A 17,005-nucleotide genomic window follows, 5' to 3' on the forward strand; every position below is an offset into this window, starting at 1 on the left:
GATGAGACCAGAGTTTGGGAGTATTGGATGGGTTGCATACAATATGGGAAGTTGGCAAGTAATTGGGGGACTGTTCGGCAGATGTCGAGGGGGTAGTGTTGCCGAGAGCAGTAGAAGCCATGAGGAACTCAGGCAACATCAGGCACCTAAGGCATCAGCCAGTGGAGCGACCCCACATGAGTCAGGCCTGAGTAACGGTGGGGAAGTTCGCCCGCCTTTGCGCTTGCGGGGACACCCCCGGGTAGCAGCCATCGCTGGAATTGCCGATGTATACTATATCCTCCAAAAAGAAATATCTACTAAATATCAATAGTCACAGCTTACGGTGACACAGACAAAAGAAATTATATTATAGGATGTGTTAAAGGCATTGTATTTGAAATTGTTATATGTATCTCTATTGAAACTATGAAGTAGATCGCCGTCTAATTCAACAAGCTAATCTTGCCTGCCGTCAAGGCAAATACAATAGGCATATACACACCTATCCCAGCCTCTCTAAGAGCTTGAACATGCTCGACCCGTCGTCTAGACGCAAATTGCGCTTCAGAAATCTCTCCACAGCTCCCCAGAGGTCCGTAGGCAAATCTTCGCTCCGTAGACCACGGGCTACCCCCGTTGACGAACTGTACCCAACGCGTCCGCATCTCCTGACCGACAGCTTTTGCAGCAGGGTTGAAGGACAGGTCGACGCCATCAAACAGGAACAGCAGGTCAACAGCATGATGGGCTCGGCTGGAAGCCTGCCACGGGTTGGCCTGGTCAACCACGTACTTGTAGACTCGTTTTCCTGCTGCCTGCAGTTTCTCGGCTACGACTTCCACCGGCAGCGTATAACGAACATCATTCACAAGATCCAATGCACCCAGCTTGCAGGCAGTTGGTCGATCAGAAACAACCTGATACATCGTGCGTAGCTTAGTGCCCCACTTCTCATCCTGCTCAAACGCTGCAGTAATGGCTTCTCCATCGAATGTCTCGATTCCGTTCCTCCAAATGACGGACTGCACGGAGGTAAGTAAATGCTTTCAAATACTGCAATGAAGGATCACTCACCTCATACTCCGTATCACCAATCATGAGTTCGTCCACCAACTCAGACTTGCCTTCCCATCCTTGAAAGTCCTCATCCTCTTGTATCCACATGGTGTTCACATTGCACTCCTTCAATGCCTGCAATAGAGCGGGCACCGACGACAGCCGGAGCGACGGCTCGCCCAGTTCCTGCACCTTGGCTTCCAGCGCATTGATGAGTCCTTGACCCTTCTCAACCGGTAAGGGAGAAGAGAGATAGAGAGATCCAGAAGCCAGAACAGCCCTTTTAACAGGTGTACCAGTGACTAGATGAGCATGAGTATATACCGCCCCAGCACTCTCTCCAGCCAATGTGATGTTGTTCTGTAGGGATATTGATTAGCTTTAGTAGATAGACCACCGCGCCACGTAGTACATACTGGATCGCCTCCAAAGGCGGAGATGTTTTTCCGCACCCATTCAATACCCAGTTTCTGATCCTTGACAGCAAGGTTCTTCTCCTTGCCGTCGCCAAAGCTGAAGATATTGAGTCGGTAGTTGATTGAGACGAAGATGATAGGCTGGCCGGTTTTGATAGAGTCCGCTACAATCTTGATAGGATCTATTGACTCCGTTGTCAGTTTCTGATAATGGAACACTCTTGGCTTCCCTTACCGCAGATCTTCGATGCAGCTGAGCAAAACGTCACCACCTGGGATCCTCCTGTACGACGTATTTAGCAATTGCTTTCTAGACAGTATAGAAAGATCATATGACGTTACATACCGTAAATCCACAAAAGCACAGGAAGAGGTCCCTTGGCAGAAGACGCCGGAGGACAGGTAATATCCAAGTTCAAGCATTCAAACTCATCCTCAGGCTCTTTTCCAATTGGAAAGTCCTCCGGGATGCGCAACAAATGGCGAACGTCAACATCGACCTGTGGACACCTCGGCCTACCCAAGATTGAATCCAATATCAGCACTCATTCACGCGTCCAGCATGGAAGGATTCAGAGCAGTACCCATATTGAGAAGCATCAACCACAGCATCCCCAAAATCATCCACCGGCTGAGCCCGCTCGAACCGCGCGGGGACAGATGCGTACTTGATACCCCGAAACTCATTCACCGTGACTCCCTCCGACCCCCTCTCAATACCCGTAAAAGTCGCACGAAGACCCTGATGTTGCACTAGCGGAGATGCCATTTTGCCAATACTTTCATAGTATGCTACACACGAAGAAGAGGAATTATGACCGAGGACAATATACAGGACAGTCCAGCCGGAAAGACAGGCGGGGATGGTGCCACCGGCTCGCCAAATTTCCTATGACGAAGCATTCTAGCTCAGCTTCGTCTTCGTCAGTGATTTCTCAGCATCATCCCTTCTGATCCGGCTCATGATTCACCAGGAAATGCCGATATCCGAGCTGTCTGGCTGGGTGACTGGCTGGATTGAGGGCAACTTGGGGCTGGCCGTCGCCCCCCAATCCGTCATGAGGTGGGGCTGTTGCGGGGAGATCCACCCGCTGCACAAAGTTGGGTCTTTCTTTTCTGCTTTTGGTCGATCTTTTTGGTTCCTGGCTGGGCTCGGTTCGAAGACACGGACGGAGGCGGGAATGGTTTTCTTGCCGTTTCACTACTTAGTGCCACTGGCCTGATTCTCAGAAATGGGCAGTTGAAACCGGGCTGTTGTTCCTTGTCTTCCACTCAGAACAACAACACCCAAAATTGTCTATCCTTCAACCCAGTCATTACAATCCTCGATATGCTTGTTTGCATGAAGAGTCAAGTAAGTTCATATCTATTGAGGCGAGACTATTTTACCAGACATTACCACTATGTATATACACCATTTTATGCTAAACCGCTTAACCCCATTTCTTTCTTTTCCCCTTCTTCATGGTCAATCACTCTTCCGATTCAGCCGTTTCACTTCGCTTCTTCCTGAACAGAAACCCTCCCAAGAACAACAGAATAGGCACACCAGATACACCAGTCAGCAAGGCCAAAGCCCACGTCATGGTCTTCCAGCCCGCATTTTCCCGGATAAAGCCCGCAAAGAACGGACCAACAATGGTTCCAGCAGCATACGCGGAATTGAGGATGCCATATGACAAAGCCATGGCACCACCCTTACCGAAGATATTCGGGTCCTGTGCTTCCTTTTCCTCCACAATGTATGACGCCTCAACCAACAGGGGAGGCATCAATGAGGCTATACAAAAGCCGATGAGGACCAACAATGCGCATAACAACACCTTCTGGCCCATGGAATCGTGCGTGACAAGACGGAGCAGCACCATGAAGGGTATGGTGGAGAACAATGCTCCTGCCGCCATATAGCGTCGTGCATTCACAAACTTGTCGTTGATCCAGCCGAAGAACGGATCCGAAATATGAGGGACGGACAAGGGCACGAATATGAGCCCCTGACCTGTCTGGTCCCAGCCAAAAGTGTCCTCGACGAAGAGAGGAAGGACGCTGTCAAATGAAGTCAGGACCACGGAGACGATGAAGTACGCCCAGATGGTGACTATCATGCGCTCTGAAGCGAGAAGAGTAAGAACAGCGCTTCTAGTCTTCTTGGGACTCGCATGTCCAATACTTTCAGCAGCCTGCTGTCCGATTGCAACCGGTTCCTTGGACTTATCATCAGATGCACCAGCGGACAATCGATCAGTAACATCTTCCGCATCAGAGCACTTCTCCGTGGTTTCAGACGGCGAAATATCCGGACCTTGTTCCTTCTCCTGTTGCAACCACTTCACGGCATGCTTCTTCTCGATCATGACCAACCGCAAAACAATATCCACACCGACGAGAGCAAATGCCAGAGCAAAGACGGCATAGTATCCGCCACGGGCATAGATGACACCACCAAGGAGTGGCCCACCCATGATTCCAAAGGTCATACCCATGCCGATATAGCCCATTGCCTGCCCAAGGCCATCTTTTCCCACCGTGTCGACCAGCAACGCGGCTCCGACCGTCCATACAACCGCTGCGGATGCGCCCTGGAAGATACGGCCAATGATCCAGAGACTAAGGTGAGTCCCTACACAGAGTAGAGCCGTGGAAGCGCCTAGTGCCAGCAATCCGACAATGAGTGGCCACCATCGAGACTCAAAGCGGTCGGCGATGTAGCCCGCAACGGCTGGTATCACAGTCAATTAGCTTGAACATCCGTTGAAACGATACTGCAAGGGTGATACTTACGCGATGCTGCTAATAGCGCTGCGCCATACAATGCTAACAAGATAGACGTCCATGATTGTTCTACCCAGTTTATAGTCAGCATCAACTCACCATCTATAGAACAGAACTGGTTAACTCACCCTGATCAACAGACATCCCAACCCTCTCATGTAAAGCGGTAGGAGCCACGGGAACAATCTACGATTGACTTCAACATCAGTAATCTAAACCCAGATATAAATGAATACAATGGTACACTCAAGCAACATACCAGTCCATAAAGTAAAACATCCTATCCAACATCCGATAGTTAGCACGTGGGTCAAGGGTCCAAGCCAAATTAAGTAAAGAAAAGCAAAGCAAAGCATACCGTGAAGACAGCAAAAACCACCACGAAGATAATAAACGCATTAGATGACCTCCACTTCAAGAATACCGGTGGCTTGGTGTCATTCTGCCCTGGCACTAAGCCACGCAGATTCCAGGTCATGTTATAAGGCTGTATGTATGTATGTATGTACTAGAACTGCTTGAATGGGACTGGGTCGTTCCGCAACATCGGGACCGACTGACTTTCTGCAATGCTTAGGTGGGTTGTGTGACTTTTAACGGAATGTTTTAGTGTAATGTAGATCAGGAAGATTACTTAATACCAGTAGATTAACTAAATGAGATTTACTTTGTGTCAGGAGTGAAGGTCTAGTTATACGTGTACGAGGGAGTGGCCGATCAGGGTCAAATCCTGTTGCTATGCGATCTGCTCGGCGCCCGCGGGACCCGAGCCCAGTCTTATCGATGGGTCACAGACTCACCAGCGGGACGGGATGAAATATCTACATGTTATTACGAATACGAATGGTCAGAATATGAAGTAATAATGGTTGACCAATTGTGAAGTGGCGTATTGATTTTCGTGACTCATGGCATAATGCTGCCTTATGGGGGCTACTGCAGGTTTCATATTCGCCACCGTCTTCATAGCTTGTACATCTCGCTGCGGCTGCGCACCCCGTCAAAAATGCAAGTGTTATCCAAGGGCACATACTGCCTGGTAATTACTTTGAGCGCCTCCTGCGCGACTAGTCCTCCGGTGAGCGAGGAGATGTTGTGTAGTTCACCGCCTTGCGTCCTCCGTAGCTCCTGTGCCGCTTGTGAAATTCGCTCCCTCGCGTCTCCGTCCTCAATAGTGGATGCACCTTCAGGTTGAAGCGCACCAAGGATGCGGTCTATTGCAGAGTCCCACACTTTCTCATCATCCAAGGCCTCCTCTGATATCTTGCCCGCTTGGATGTCGGTGATTATGTCATCCAGGGCCTGGAAGGCAAGGAAGGTCGGCACAAGGGAGTCTGGAATATCAATGTTGTTCCGAATCGCCTTTAAAGTAGTTGCCTCCCCATCCACTATCGGAATATCGCGGCCATGGATAACCTTGATGTGAGCCGCATTCTTGCAGAAGACCTCAATATCCTTGTCCGAAGCTGGGGCCGGGCGTGGTCCAAGCTGTGCTTCAAGGCTTCGGACGATCTGAGTAACTTCTTCTATGTCCTTGCGAGCCTTTGACTTGTAGATGTTCTGAAGAGAAACATAGTCGGCTGATTGAGCCTTCATGTCGGGTAGAGAGCCCGGTAAAGGAAGTACACTGTGTCTCTGGTAGTATTCACGGATGGCCGCCGCGATAATCCAGAAGTTGGCCGAGTCCGGGGCTGGGTGCTTGCATTCTTCCATCTCGAAGATCTCACGAAGGGAACTGCGTAAGCTGAATGGGTTCAAGGTCTTCAAAACTGCGGCAACAGCCTCATCATAGTTCTCCTCTCCACCTTCGGGGTTGCTTGTTCTTGCACTCGACCGCACCAGTTCCCTGAATTCTGATTTTTCTTTGTAGTTCGATGGCACCTGGCCATCGTGCGCTTCTTTCCACTGTTCTAGGTGATGCAGAAGAAGCAGAATGTACGGGACATGGCCATGCTGGTGATCATCCAGGCTGTCCAGGTTGCGAATGCTAGCACCGGCCGCTGCCAACTCAGGCCACGGGTTTAGGAGACGGAGATCCTGTGTGCTTTCAGGATCTGGATGTGTCTCTACTATAGGGAATGCGGCCGGGAGCTGGATAGAGAAGGTGGAATAGAATCCAACCGAGCGTGTGTAGATTACTGGGATGCCAAACTCTTTAGCAGCCTTGCAAATGGCCTCCAAAGAAGGGCGTTTTACCGGTCCAGACACCAAGACCAGCTTGTGCTGCGGAAGAAACTCAGGGTCCTTCAGCAGTTCTGAGATTGACTTGTGCTCAGTCTTCGTTAGCTCTGCAACAGGATCGAGCAGTTGGGGTGGATGAAGTCACCTTAGTATAGAAGCTTCCATCTACGTCCGGGTTTAGTTCTCGTAGCAATCGACAGGTCTCCTCGGCTCGGGACTTGCCCAAGCTCTCTTCTTCCAAGAAAAAGTTGACCCCGAGGTCCGGCTCGGTGACAACTGCAGGGTCCACAATCGTGAAACCTCCGACCCCAGGAAGTACAAGGTTCTTAAGGGTTTCCACGCCGACTACACCGGATACACCCGTGTTGTGCTTGCCCCAGGGTTCGTCAGAGTTGACGAGAAGCACGCGGGACTCTTCTAGAGCTTGCTGTCCACTTGCTGCCCACAAGCGCAATTGGCGATCATATTTCCTCTCTTTCGAGGACGGTCCAACCAAAGCACTCGGGAAGGCCTCTGCCATGAGGGGCTAAAGCGGAGAAGAGACGGAGATAGACAAAGACGAGTTAGGTCGAAAGGAGGGGGATCAACAAGCTGGAATAATGTTCCAGTGACAATCCCTGGTTGTAAGAAGATGGAGCAACACGATCACAAGCACCCGAATGGACCGACGACTTGTTGAGGTATTGATATTCCGATCAAGTAAGAGCGATGGAATCCATATGTTGGCTGTAGTCACATGATCGATGCGATGCACGGACCCACCAGAGCTGCTTGTGGCCTTGCTGCCTGTATGCCTGAGGCTGCCAATACTATGACGACACAACCCCGCCGGAGGAAAAGACGCCGAACAACAATCTGTCACTCGCTGCATTTATCAGACGGATCTACTCTGTAAGGTAAGCGGATGATATAAGCCGTCAAGATCTCAATTGCTATGCCATGAGATTCGTACTTCCGCGTGGCTGTCTGTCATCCCTGTAAGTGGTCCAATCCTTTTGCTGGAAAACCTTCCCTGGGCTTGTCGCATCTCCCCCCACCGCGGGCATCCACTACATTTGACGGTTCCTCCCCGAATTTGCAGGGGCTCGATTCGAGGGTTTCTTGTCCCCGGAATAGTCCGCCTACTAATCTTAAACAACAGACCCGGGCTCGGCAGTTCCCCCTCATCTTCTATTTATTCTCGTGTTCGTCTCTGCTTACGACCAGATCGCTCGTCTCCTCCCGTTGTGCCCCTCTTCTCCATTCCCAACGCTACCTTCCGCCGTCATTCCACCATGGCCAGCGTCGTCGAAGCCGCAAAGCGCGCTGCCGGTAAGGCTGCCGTTGAGAACCACTACCCCAAGGACGCCAAATACGTCGGCATTGGCAGTGGTTCGACCATTGTCTATGTAGTCGAGGCCATCAAGGAGTCCGGAATAGACACCTCCGCCACCAAATATGTCCCCACCGGCTTCCAGTCCAAGCAGCTGATTGTCAGCGCTGGTCTGACCGCGGTGGACTTTGATGCCCTCCCCGAAGGCACGGTTCTGGATGTTGCCTTCGATGGTGCCGATGAGGTTGACGATGAGCTGAACCTGATCAAGGGTGGTGGTGCTTGTCTCTTCCAGGAGAAGATTGTGGCTCTTCAGGCCAAGGAGTTCATCTGTGTGGCTGGTGCGTATGCCTTACGACTTGCTAGTCCGACATATACCGGCAATTTTTATAGAGATCATGCGCACTAACTTCCCTATGATAGACTCCCGCAAGCTCCAATCCCGCCTGCTCACTGGCTGGAAGTACATCCCCATCGAAGTCGCTCCTATCGCGGCCCGTCGCGTTCTCGGTGCTCTCAAGGAAATTGGCAGCATTGACCCCGCTATCCGCTTGAACTCCGATGCCAAGCAAGGCCCCTTGAAGACCGACCAGGCCTTCTACATTATCGACGCTCCCTTCAAGACTCTGCTGACCCAGGCAGACGTGGCTGCTGGAAAGGACGGCAGTGGCAAGGATGGCGTGTGGGAGGTCCACGCCCTCTCTCAGGCCATCAAGCAGATTCCCGGTGTTCTCGACGTGGGTATCTTCTCTGGCGTGACGGGCCCTCAGGCGCAGGCGCTCGGTGGTGTCGGAGGCCAGAAGCCTATTGCTGCCTACTTCGGTATGCCTGACGGCTCGGTGTCCGTCAGAAAGGCCGCTGCTTAATTGGGACTGCTCCCTAACGCCATATACGATACGTCAAGAGATTAGAAGAAAAAGTACAAGTACAAATGATACCATGTAGACTGTTAGCACGAATCGGACTATTTTACGCTTTCTATAACCTGGTGCCTCGTAACTGTGATATCAATGAACCAAAAGTAAGAACAAGAACACCAGTCTCCGCACGCCGGTCATCAAGACAAAGTAAGTTAGTTTCATAAGGCGACAATATACTCAAGCTTATTTGGCGCCCTTCCCCTTCGCTTCCGTCTCTCCAAGCTCACGTACAAAGATCTTAACCGTCCCTTCGACAACATCATCTTTCCCATCCTCGAAGCCCGGACTAATCGCAATCGCCAGGTACTTTCCATTACCGCTGAAGTCCACGGCAGCCACACTCGACGGGTACTTCTGGTACTGTCGGATTCTCCTCTTCGCGATACCATCCCAAAGCGCGACCACTCCATCACCACCGCCAGAAGCAAACGTACCATGGACCGGGTGGAACGCCAGCGCATTGACAGGGTAGACAACGTCGACATCATCTGCCGTCTGTCTGTGACACTTGAAGGCATATTTGCGGGCCTGCGATTCAGCAGACGGATCGAACCATTCGACCGCAACACGGCCCTCAATACTGGATGACGCGTATCCTGCATCGTCAGGCATGCACGCCACCGAGCGAGTCATGAACTTCAAGCTGCTCTCCCTTCGCTGCCAGGGCTCGATTTCAATCTTGTTGGGGCCCGTACCCTCCGACTGAGCGGTGAGCATGGCCAATGCTTTCAGATCGTAGATGTGTAGGGCGCGAGAAGCCATAGCGACGACGAGCTTCGTAGCGGTAAGAGACATGGAGAAGGGCTTCGAGGGGAGGGGAATGATAGCGGGGGCTGTGGCGGGATCGTTCGTCGGGTGCACATGCAACGTGGAGTCCCAGGATGCGGATATTACTAGGTTGTGTTCCTTGCTGAAAACGACGCTGCGCACGCCGGCCTCGTGGCTGCTGAGGACGGTCTGGGTGGAGGATGCTACATCGATTCTGTTTGGTGTCAGCAGGGAATGGATTGAGGATGCGCCAGTTGCTAATGGAGGTGACGTGAACTCACTTCTTGACGTCCCAGTCCAAACCAGCCGTGTAGATCTCATCCTCGGTTGCGCCGAAACACACATCCAACACCGGAGCACGATGCTCGAACTTCTGTAACAGCTTTCCTTCTCCGACGGCGCCATTCTCGTCGCGCAGGTCGTACAGATACACGTTCTTATCCCATGAAGAAACGACGATTCGCGTGGAGTCGGGGTCGGGCGAGAACTTCAAGGCGGAGATAGCATCCGTCGGCGGGGACGCGACAGAGAATTGATCTGGTACCTGTCAGTGGATGAAGATTGCCACGGATAAGATTCGCGACTTACTTGACGCCATATTCTTTGCTTGAACCTTCAACGAGCCCAATTGTATATCGTTGTTGATCGGCCCGTCGTCATGGAAGCTTCACCTTCAGACCATTTTCTGCCATCCGCCACCGCCCTGGAATATTCTCCCCGCCATCATCATCGATTGATTGCATTGACGTCGGACATTCTCTGGATCGAACACATTCTTGTGCGCAGATCTTCATCATGCCGTTCGCACAACTTGTGATAGGTCCCCCGGGTGCCGGGAAGTCAACCTACTGCAATGGCATGCACCAGTTCCTCGGAGCTATTGGTCGCAAATGCTCCATTGTGAATCTGGACCCCGCAAATGATAAAACATCATATCCGTGCGCGCTGGACGTTCGCGACCTTGTCACGTTAGAGGAGATCATGAGTGAGGATCAGTTGGGACCTAACGGGGGTATTTTGTATGCGCTGGAGGAATTAGAGGAGAACTTTGACTGGCTTGAGGAGGGACTGAAGGATCTCGGAGGTATGCGCATTCTGCCGTGAAGATGTTACAGGAACAAACGCTAATGCTTATATACAATAGAGGACTACGTCTTGTTCGACTGCCCGGGCCAAGTTGAACTGTTCACACACCACTCTTCCCTCCGGAACATATTCTTCAAATTGCAGAAGATGGGCTACAGAGTACGTCCTCCCGGTTTCATCCGGAGTTACATGTTATGCGATACTAACTAACGGACGTTGCGCAGCTTATCGTGGTCCATCTCATTGACTCCTACAACCTCACTCTACCGTCGATGTACATATCCGCCCTTCTCCTCTCCCTCCGCGCCATGCTCCAAATGGATCTACCTCACCTGAACGTCCTCACCAAGATCGACAACCTATCGAACTATTCCCAGCTGCCATTCAACCTTGACTACTATACAGAAGTGCAAGATCTCAGCTACCTCCTACCGCACCTCGAAGCCGAGTCGTCACGGCTATCACACGAAAAGTTCGGACCGCTCAATAACGCGATCATCGACCTTGTGGAGGAATTCGGACTAGTGAGCTTCGAGACGCTAGCCGTAGAGGACAAGAAGAGCATGATGAATTTACTGCACGTTATCGACCGTGCCAGTGGCTACGTCTTCGGACCCGCCGAGGGTGCCAATGACTCCATCTGGCAGGTTGCTGTCCGAGAAGGCCTGGGACAGATGGACATCCGAGACGTGCAAGAGCGGTGGCTCGACGCGAAAGACACGTATGACGAACATGAGCTGAAGCAGCTGGAGGAGGAGGCGAAAGCCAACGAAAAGGCAGCCGAAGAAGCATCAGCAAAGCAACCCAATATGAATTTCGACGATGACGACGAATACGACGATCTGGGCAGGGGGTCGATACCAGATGGCGGCGTGAAGGTTATACGAAAATCATGACATGACATGGAATCTATCCCAGCATCTATATTCCATCCACACACACACTGTATAATATAGGGTATCTCTAATGAAAACGATCAAGACCAAACTCCCAGCACCTAGTCCCATGCCCCATCCTGAAACATAACTCCCATACACATCAGCCCATCATCAATCATCATCCTCACTCTCCATCACCACATCCACATCCACACCCAAATCCACATCCCCCTCCCCCCCAGTACCCGGCGTACTCACCTCCCCACCCACATCAACCAATCCACCCAACAACCCCTCCAAAACCCCACTCTCCTCCGCCTCCCTCAACCTCACAATCTCCCTCCTGGCCCTACGAATCGCCTCCTCCTCAGCCTTGCGCATCGTCCCCGACACCCTAATAACCCGAAACACACAAGCCCTGGTGGAACTCGACCTCTTCGACCCAGGGTCACTAAACCCAGGGACCTGCGACATGCAAGTCAACGCCGTCCAGACAAGCCTGAACGACGCGCGAGGACACCGAATAATCGCCGTCGAAGTAGCGGGGGAGAGATATTTCACTGTACACCCAACCAGTTAACCGAACCATCAGTCTCACTATCACAACACATAGCAAATAGAAAACAAATCAAATCAAAGATGAAGGCAGGGGAAGGAAACAAACATACCACTAATACCCCCCGCGCCAGCACCACCTAATCTACCAACACCGTAATCGCCAAACATGAGGGAGACTTCCTCTCGCACCATCTTTGCTAGTAGACCGGGTGTTAGGGCGTCGGATGTGGGCGAGTGGATTTGTAGCTGTGCTTGCGATTTAGATTTGGATTGGGGGTTGTTGTTGTTGTTGTTGTTGTTGTTCTTGGTGCGGGAGGTAGCTGCGGGCCATGTTGAGGGATCGGGATAGAGGATATCGAGGAGGATGTAGCGGTGTTTGAGGCGGACCATTGTTTAGTATTTTGGTGGTATTTGGAGATATGGAGGAAAGTTCGAGGTGGTTGTGTTGTAGTGATGGGAGGTTGATGGTTGGTTTTTGGTAGAAGTTGATTCGCGGGATGATTTCTGGGGTGAGATTTTTTGCGCGCCAGCTCCTAGTAGAGTGCGCGTGTGGTATTATCGACAATTGGGCCGTGGTCTGAATGGGAAGTTTGACGTCGATTGATTATGTTTGAAAGCTGGAAGATGGTAGTTATATCGAGCAGATCGGCGCGGGCAGAGGCCGTTTTTCTGCCGCATGTGGGCCTGCGCTGGATATACCGCCTACTCGGATGAAGAAACATACTTTGGGAACCGCAGATCAACTAATCATGCATAAAAAGTCCACTACAGCAATACATCTACGTTGATCTACGATTATAATAGAATGCACATTTCTTTAATCGTTGCGTGATATTCATCAACCTTTAACAGCGAGTCATGCCACATGTGCCACTACAGATTGTAAGTTGAAATAGATGAGATATGAAGCGAACCAAACCGATGCAGAAAGAAACATGGGTGAAAGAAAAACAGGCCATCACAACTCCGACGTCAACAATGACGGATTTTATGACTAATCCATGAGATGTAAATGTATTAAGTAGAAAATTAAACGCTGACCTCGACACGGCCCTCGGAGCCACCCTTCTGGAGGGCGGGGAGAAGGTAGGTGATGTCATCCCAGGGGTGTCTGTACAGACCAGTGCGGAGTCTCTTCTGGTCGAGGTAGTGGGCAATGAGACCAATGGAACGACCAAGGACGAAGAGACCGTTGAGGACACCCATCTTCATGTAGTCCTCAACCTCCTCGGAAGAGAAGGCACCGCAGTTGCGCATCAGGTCAACGAAGCAGACAGCAACGCAACCGTCGACGTTGAGGATGAGGTTGTCCTTCTTGGAGGTGGTGACAGTCTCGACGGCAATGGCGTAGTCGAGCAGCTTGGTGCTGGGGAAGTGCTTCTTGGCGAACTCCTTGACGAGCTCGACACGGAGATCGGGGTTGTTGCGGGACTTGACACGGTGACCAATACCGGGGACTGTGCATAGTTAGCGAGGCTGTTCGACATTACAGGTACAATGAAGGTTCACTTACTCAGCTTGTTCTCCTTGCGCATGGTGTCAACGAAGTCACGGGGGCTCATGCCCTTGTCGAAGGCCTTGGTGAACTCCTCAGCAGCGCCGTCCAGGGCACCACCGAAACGAGAACCAATGGTCAGGAGACCAGAGACGAGAGCGCTGATCAAGTCCTTGCCGGCACGAGTGGTGATGATGGTGTTCATGGCACCAGACACGGCAGGACCGTGGTCAGCAGTAAGCATGAGAACCATCTCAAGGAACTTGCTGGCGTAGGCAGGGAGGCGGCGGCGGAACCACAGAAGAGACATAACACCACCGATACCAATGTCCTCACGGAAGACATCAGAGATGGGCATACCGGCGTAGAGGAGCTCCTGGCCACGGTCGTCGGAGATGGTGGAGATGAAAGCAGCGGGCTTACGGACGAGACCCAGCTCCTGAGCCCAGGAGTAGTCGATGGGGATCTTAGGGACGACAGGCTCAGGCTGGGGCTTGACGATACCCTTCTTGACCTGGTCATCGTAGACCTCCTTGAGGGTCTGGGGAAGGTCCTCGAAGGTCTCGGGGACGAAGATACCGGCCTCACGCATGGCCTTGTTCTTGGCAACAGCAGTCTCGAGGTCGGAGTTGGCAGAGGCACCAGCGTGACCGAACTGAACCTCGGTCTTGAACATGCTAGCGCAGGTACCGATGGCCCAGGCGACGATGGGCTTGGTGATGGTGCCGTTCTTGACGGCCTCGATGACGCGGTACTCCTCAACACCACCGACCTCACCCAGCAGAACCAGGATCTTGCACTCAGGCTCAGCCTGGTAGCGGAGCAGGTGGTCGATGAAAGTGGTACCGGGGTAGCGGTCACCACCAATGGCAACACCCTCGTAGACACCGTCGGTGGTCTGGGAGATGATGTTGTTGAGTTCGTTGGACATACCACCGGACTTGGAGACGTAACCGACGGAACCCTTGCGGTAGAGCTTGGAGGCAACGATGTTGTCCATCATACCACCAGTGTTACCGATCTTGAAGGCACCGGGCTTGATACCACCGACGGTGGCAGGTCCGATGATGGTGATGCCCTTCTCCTTGGCCTTGACCATGATCTCACGAGCGCGCTGGTCTGCTGTTAGCGGAGAGCAACATGGTGTCTCTGATTTGCAAAACTTACTCTCTCGGGGACACCCTCAGCAATGATGGCAATGGAGCGGATCTGAGGGCACTCCATGAGCTCCATGGTGGAGCTGTAGACGGAACGGGAAGAGGCGAAGTTGACAACGGTGTCAACGTCAGGGTGCTTGGCCATGGCCTTGGAGACATCCTGGTAGACGGGGAGAAGAGTCTCGCTGGTACCCCAGTACCTGTAATTGCATCAGTATCTCAATTCAGGAGATGGGACCTGGTTTGCCGTACATCTTGCTCACGAACTGGCCACCGAAGGTGTAGATGATACCGGCGACGGAGGGAGTGGAACGCTTGCAGATGAAGTCGAAGTCAAGCATACCCTGGACAGCACGGGGCTGCATACCACTGTGGCAGGTTGTCAGCCAGAGCAATTGAGCACGGCTATAGACCATGACTTACTATACGAAACATCTCGTCTTGTTGTGGAAGAGGGCGTTGCTGAGGGGAGAGCGCACACGGCTGGGGGGGTCGAAGCGGGTGATGTTGTCGTTGGCGGAGGCGCCATTGGCGGTGTTGACGAGGGGAGCAGAGGTAGGCATGTTGGCTGAATACTCTGTGAGATCGAGCAAGATGTCAGTGTCAAGAGATCAAGAAGGTTTTCATAAAGCGGGTGCTGAGTGGGAAGAATCCGTGGGAGGGGAAATGCATCCGCCATGGTAATAATAATATATTGAACAACCCACATACCTGTCAACAGAGTTGGGAATAGGAGAAAGGATTAAAGGAGGATATTATTAGGTAGGTATGGGAGATATAGATAAATGAAGTAGTGACAAGCCGCTTCGTGAGACTGCGACCTGAACACAAAGGAAGTGTGGTTTAGGATGGTAGAGGGAGAAGGAGGGAGAAGAGAAGAAAGAGTAGGAAGCTGGAAGAGCGAGGCAACCAGATGGAGAAATGAGAAATTGGAGGGAGGAGGAAGAGGAGGAGAAAGGAAGTGGACTGATGGGAAAAAGACGGGAGATGAGAGAAAAACAAGATGTAAGATAAAAAGAAAATGGAACGGACAAAAAAAAAAGTAGCTAAAGGAGGGGACGATATCGGGAAGCTTGATGGGGGGGTAGAAAAATTATGGGGCCAAGTGAGGAAAGAGCAGGTACATAGTACAGAGTTGGTATGGGCGTATGAATGGGGTTCGTATCGATGGTACCATACAGTATCAATGATCCTGGCGCAGGCAACTCTTGGTCCGAAACAACCCAGTTGGGGAAATCTCGACAAGGATGGATCACAAATGGGTCAACTTCGCTAGAATAGTAGCAGCTATGGGGGGTGCGTTTCACTCGACTGGACTAGTGGCGAGCAACCCGAAATGACATTGCGCAGTCAGAAGCCGATTCTCGTCTATAGTTTTGAGATTGGAGATGGAGAGTGAAAGATTGATCCTTACGGAGTCCGGAGTCCGGAGTATAGTAGTACTATGCTCACAAGACGGGTGAATCAAGCGATTAGTGAAAGATTCCAATGCCCAACAAACTCCGTGGGGGATTGATTGACCGATCACTATACTACTACTGTATCTACTAGGAGAGGAGTCGGAAGGAGTACTCCGTAGTTGTTTACAACAAACTTGGTGACTACTGTCACCTGTTCGGCTAACTAATCGGAGGACTCCGTTGGCTGCCAAAAAGGAGAGTTGTAGGCAAGAATCGGAGCATGCAGAAATGTCTTGAATCAGTTTAGTATATGTTTAAAAACCGAAATAGACCGTCTGAGCAACACCGAGACCACGGTTCTCCGTATTACGGGGGCAAGGGCATTCTGATTGATACTGCGTACACATCGAACCGGGAGGTGGTTCTGGTGGTCTGGTTGGGGCTAAAGCGGGTGGATCCTACATCCGTCTGCTGGATCAGCAAACTGGAGGTCCCAATTGCGGCCAGGGACTGGGCCGATGCGTATGCACGAGGCCCCGTAAATTCAAAGGAGGTTTTTCTTTCCATTTCGCTGGCCGCTCACCGAAAGATCAAACGGCGGTATACTACGGATAATATTACTTGGAAAATATGAAAAAGTATGCTTCTGGAATCATACGGGCACCTACCCAAGTAGGTATATCGCCCTTCCCATCAATCTGTGGTATGTACCTTAGGTTTAGGCTTCCAACATATTGTATGTAGATACTAGATAGAGTAGTGCTGCCATGTTACCATCCCCTCTCATACATACATGACAGTTAGTATACTACCTCTACTACCACTACTACAGTCGTAGATAGCAAGCAGGGGTACCTGAATTCAGAACTATCCAGAACAAATTACTAGTTAGTTGGTGGGAAGAATCGTGGTCATTCCCGTAAAGTAAAGTAAAGTATGGGGAAATGTGAGCCGGGGAAGTAAGAAAACCACAAACCCCATTACATCATCGAGCAGGACACGTTATCTAGTTCAATGTGATCAG

The 17,005-nt window shown here is 51.4% G+C and overlaps 8 protein-coding genes across 8 annotated transcripts; 2 read left to right on the top strand and 6 right to left on the bottom strand.

The window, feature by feature from the left end:
* Positions 1-425: 425 nt before the first annotated feature.
* AtWU_06391 (putative carboxylesterase) lies at positions 426-2,223 on the bottom strand (the record flags this gene model as incomplete). The annotated part of the gene is made up of 6 exons (XM_035501500.1): positions 426-1,004; positions 1,057-1,398; positions 1,455-1,636; positions 1,690-1,737; positions 1,801-1,970; positions 2,039-2,223. The coding sequence occupies 6 exons, from the start codon at positions 2,221-2,223 to the stop codon at positions 426-428; spliced, it is 1,506 nt and encodes a 501-aa protein (XP_035357393.1).
* Positions 2,224-2,926: 703 nt separating this feature from the next.
* On the bottom strand, positions 2,927-4,704 carry AtWU_06392 (MFS transporter; the record flags this gene model as incomplete). The annotated part of the gene is made up of 5 exons (XM_035501501.1): positions 2,927-4,173; positions 4,236-4,295; positions 4,355-4,412; positions 4,486-4,506; positions 4,585-4,704. The coding sequence occupies 5 exons, from the start codon at positions 4,702-4,704 to the stop codon at positions 2,927-2,929; spliced, it is 1,506 nt and encodes a 501-aa protein (XP_035357394.1).
* Positions 4,705-5,189: 485 nt separating this feature from the next.
* Positions 5,190-6,927, bottom strand: AtWU_06393 (NEDD8-activating enzyme E1 regulatory subunit; the record flags this gene model as incomplete). Its single annotated transcript, XM_035501502.1, has 2 exons — positions 5,190-6,491; positions 6,553-6,927. The coding sequence occupies 2 exons, from the start codon at positions 6,925-6,927 to the stop codon at positions 5,190-5,192; spliced, it is 1,677 nt and encodes a 558-aa protein (XP_035357395.1).
* Positions 6,928-7,681: 754 nt separating this feature from the next.
* AtWU_06394 (ribose-5-phosphate isomerase RKI1) lies at positions 7,682-8,585 on the top strand (the record flags this gene model as incomplete). Its single annotated transcript, XM_035501503.1, has 2 exons — positions 7,682-8,084; positions 8,143-8,585. The coding sequence occupies 2 exons, from the start codon at positions 7,682-7,684 to the stop codon at positions 8,583-8,585; spliced, it is 846 nt and encodes a 281-aa protein (XP_035357396.1).
* Positions 8,586-8,822: 237 nt separating this feature from the next.
* AtWU_06395 (WD40 repeat domain-containing protein) lies at positions 8,823-10,005 on the bottom strand (the record flags this gene model as incomplete). The annotated part of the gene is made up of 3 exons (XM_035501504.1): positions 8,823-9,621; positions 9,689-9,944; positions 9,996-10,005. The coding sequence occupies 3 exons, from the start codon at positions 10,003-10,005 to the stop codon at positions 8,823-8,825; spliced, it is 1,065 nt and encodes a 354-aa protein (XP_035357397.1).
* Positions 10,006-10,202: 197 nt separating this feature from the next.
* On the top strand, positions 10,203-11,389 carry AtWU_06396 (GTPase GPN2; the record flags this gene model as incomplete). Its single annotated transcript, XM_035501505.1, has 3 exons — positions 10,203-10,491; positions 10,552-10,652; positions 10,718-11,389. The coding sequence occupies 3 exons, from the start codon at positions 10,203-10,205 to the stop codon at positions 11,387-11,389; spliced, it is 1,062 nt and encodes a 353-aa protein (XP_035357398.1).
* Positions 11,390-11,542: 153 nt separating this feature from the next.
* Positions 11,543-12,319, bottom strand: AtWU_06397 (Rpp14/Pop5 family domain-containing protein; the record flags this gene model as incomplete). The annotated part of the gene is made up of 2 exons (XM_035501506.1): positions 11,543-11,931; positions 12,040-12,319. The coding sequence occupies 2 exons, from the start codon at positions 12,317-12,319 to the stop codon at positions 11,543-11,545; spliced, it is 669 nt and encodes a 222-aa protein (XP_035357399.1).
* Positions 12,320-12,958: 639 nt separating this feature from the next.
* Positions 12,959-15,144, bottom strand: AtWU_06398 (putative ATP citrate lyase, subunit 1; the record flags this gene model as incomplete). Its single annotated transcript, XM_035501507.1, has 5 exons — positions 12,959-13,386; positions 13,443-14,538; positions 14,592-14,781; positions 14,834-14,950; positions 15,005-15,144. The coding sequence occupies 5 exons, from the start codon at positions 15,142-15,144 to the stop codon at positions 12,959-12,961; spliced, it is 1,971 nt and encodes a 656-aa protein (XP_035357400.1).
* Between the last annotated feature and the right edge of the window lie 1,861 nt (positions 15,145-17,005).

Source organism: Aspergillus tubingensis, assembly GCF_013340325.1.
Source record: "Aspergillus tubingensis WU-2223L DNA, scaffold_8, whole genome shotgun sequence".
Classification (NCBI taxonomy): domain Eukaryota; kingdom Fungi; phylum Ascomycota; class Eurotiomycetes; order Eurotiales; family Aspergillaceae; genus Aspergillus; species Aspergillus tubingensis.